At 41.9% G+C, this 2,961-nt stretch overlaps 1 protein-coding gene across 2 annotated transcripts in view; it reads left to right on the top strand.

Annotated features, from left to right (window-relative positions):
- Positions 1 to 1,568, top strand: part of CD8A (CD8a molecule) — a 4,694-nt gene extending 3,126 nt beyond the window's left edge. For both annotated transcript variants that reach the window (XM_006875859.1, XM_006875858.1), the window contains one exon: positions 1,517 to 1,568. In XM_006875859.1, coding sequence (XP_006875921.1) covers positions 1,517 to 1,568 — 52 coding nt within the window. The remainder of the gene's footprint in view (positions 1 to 1,516) is intronic.
- The last annotated feature ends 1,393 nt before the right edge of the window (positions 1,569 to 2,961 follow it).

The following is a 2,961-nucleotide window of genomic DNA, read 5'->3' on the forward strand; positions in this document are numbered from 1 at the left end:
CGCTACCAGAGATATATATATATACATATATATATATTAACAATTAACTGATTACACTGTAGGCTTTCTTCCAGTGGTCATTATTATTGACAATCTGAGTATAATTATACCTCTGCCATCTTGAATGTTATTAAGTTGTTGTTAAGACACTGAGGAGCAGCTGGTGAGCTTGAACCGCTGACCTTGTGGTTCAAATCAACTTTGCAGTCCAACGCATTAACCCACAGCACCAGGACTCCAATATATATAAATATATATATAATTATATTTTTTTTTTTTTGCAACAGCTTTAAAGTTTTTACAGTTTATAGAGGAACAAACCAAGGTTTAGAACATTCAGTGATGTGTCCAAGTTGTAGAACTGCAACCTCTATCCTAAACTCGTGCTCCTGTCTGGGTACTGTTGTAGCAGGTGCAAGATCTTAACGGTAATTAACCAGATTCACCAGTTCCTTTCTGTAGATGAAAATTCAGGTATATATCTCACACTTCTTGGAATTTCTTTGCAGGAATCCAAATTCAGTGTCTTGGACGTGATTATTCTTAACAGCAGAAATGAAATGACTTTCCAGTGCATCTGTTATAGGTGATAAACCACAAGGATAAAATAAAGAGGAATTTGTTTTAGTATTTTTATTACTTGTTGTACAGATGGGAAATTTTCAAGGAGAATCATCTCTTACCTCTTTTGTTTCTGAAAGCTCTTATTTTAAAATGGAATACTGACTGAGTCTCATGACTCATGCCATGAGACACAAAGCCACACAGATGAACCACCCCTGAGGAATTCCTACATCTGACTTAATCTACTCCCAGATGACTGTGAGCAGTTCATCATGGGGAACATTAAGTGTAGCTATGACAGTTATAATGAATTAGCCTTTTTAGCAGGCCCTAGCCTAGTGCTATAAATCAACACCCATTTTAGTTTTACTTCAAGTTTGGGTTGTCAGAAGGACTTTTAGATACAGTTGCTCTACTTAGCTGAAAGTGGTGGTGTGCTGGCATCCTCCCTCGTCCCTATGATGGGGTGGTGGTGGGGAAGGTTGAAAATCAGGTCAACTGATGAGTTTGGTTATCTACCCCATTCTCTTGCCTCCAAACAGACTTGACAGGGATCCAAGAAACTAGACCAACGGGGTTCAGATTCTGGCTCGGTCACGTCCCCACTTGTGTGTTGTTAAGTGCCATTGAGTAGGTTCCAACTGATAGCGACCCTGTATAGGATTTCTGAGGAGCTGCTGGTGAATTTAAGGTCAAGTGCTTATCCTACAGCGCCACACCAGGACTCCCACATGTGTGACCTTGGGCAAATTCACTAACTTCTCATGCCAGTGCCTTCCCCAATGGTTGCTGTCAGTGTGACATAAGACGGTATTAGGTGGTAGTTAGCAGAGTTACCCAGACCATTGACCCAGGGGACACCTCCTTTTCAAATGCTGGTGGGAGCCATTCTTGAACAAATTCTGCCTTTAAGGGGTGCTTGCTGCAATGATGGCTACTCACTGTCTTTCAGGCCCGTGGTCAGACTTGGAGGCAAGCCCAACTCTTCAGAGAGGTACGTCTAGTCTAACGTGGCTGTGAGACCTGTGCAGCAGCTACTACAAGACTTCCAACTCAGATCTCTCTTCAAGAGGATAAACAACGGCCCTTCCCTTTCGTCTTTCCAGTCTTCCTTCCTTGCATATTCATTCTTCTTATTATTATTGTTTGAAAAGGGGTGGGGAAGGTTACTTTTTATTAAATGTGAAATTTTGTCTGAAACAAAACAAAACTATGTCTATGGTACTCCATGAGAGTCACAATACCATTCCATTGTGCCAATATATTAGGGTGAAGGGCAGAAAGGGGTGGCCAGAGCTACCCTCTGTGCTGTTATCATTGGGAGGGGGTGGGGAACGTGCTGTTATTCAGTACAAACCACTGTACAACTGAAGAGACTGAATCTAGGGATGGAAACTAGCTTTCCCAAGGTCACACAGCAAGTCAAGGTTGGAGCAAGAGCTAAAGGAACCCTCAGCTGCCAGCTCAGGGTTCTCGCCTACCATTGAAGTCTTTCTTCCCATTTTTGTGCCCAGAGTTTTATAATGTAGTTGGACAGAATCCTGTAGTAGAACTGCCCCATAGATACAATTTCAAGATTGTAAATCTTTGCAGAAGGAGACTGCCACATCTTTCTCCCGTGAAGCACTTAGGGGATTTGACCTGTTGACCTTTCAGTTAGCTGCTGAAACTACATAAAAAAAGGTTGTTGTTACGTGCCGTCAAGTCGTTTCTGACTCATAACGACCCTGTATAGGGTTTCCAAGGAGCAGCTGGTGAGCTTGCTCAAACTGACCTTTTAGTCTAGCACATTATCCTGTAGCACCACACCAGAACTCCTATAAAGAAGGGTTTTTTGTTTTATTACATGTCATGGAGTCAGTTCCAACTCATAGTGATCCTGTATAGAGTTCCCAAGGAGCGGCTGGTGAGCTTGAACCACCTACCTTGTGGTTCAAACTGACTTTGCAGTCCATCCAACACATTAACGCACAGCACCACTCCTAAATTAAAGTAGAAAGGATAAACTAGGAGGTAACAGAAACTGAAGCCTGGAAAATGAAGCACTCCATCTCTAAAGAATTTTCTTTGTGAAATTTCTCTGTGAAATCTCTTGTTGTTAGTTGCCTTCTGGTCAATTTTGATTCATGTATGCAGAGTAGAACTGCTCCACAGGGTTTTCAAGGTTTTGAGCTTTGGGAAGTAAAATCACCAGACCTGCTTTCTGAGGTGCTTTTGAAATTCCTCACCCTGTGCTTGAATTGCAGATAGACCCAAGAAGGAGAGGCTACTCTTTCACAAATATGGTTCGAGCCTCAGTAAAGTTGAATGGAGGTTCTCATAAATGTAGAAATGTGAGCTAGTATCTTTCCAGGATCATCAATGACATCTTACAATTGCAAAAACAGTGTTGTAGGG

Source organism: Chrysochloris asiatica, unplaced genomic scaffold (genome assembly GCF_000296735.1).
Source record: "Chrysochloris asiatica unplaced genomic scaffold, ChrAsi1.0 scaffold00341, whole genome shotgun sequence".
NCBI classification, from domain to species: domain Eukaryota; kingdom Metazoa; phylum Chordata; class Mammalia; order Afrosoricida; family Chrysochloridae; genus Chrysochloris; species Chrysochloris asiatica.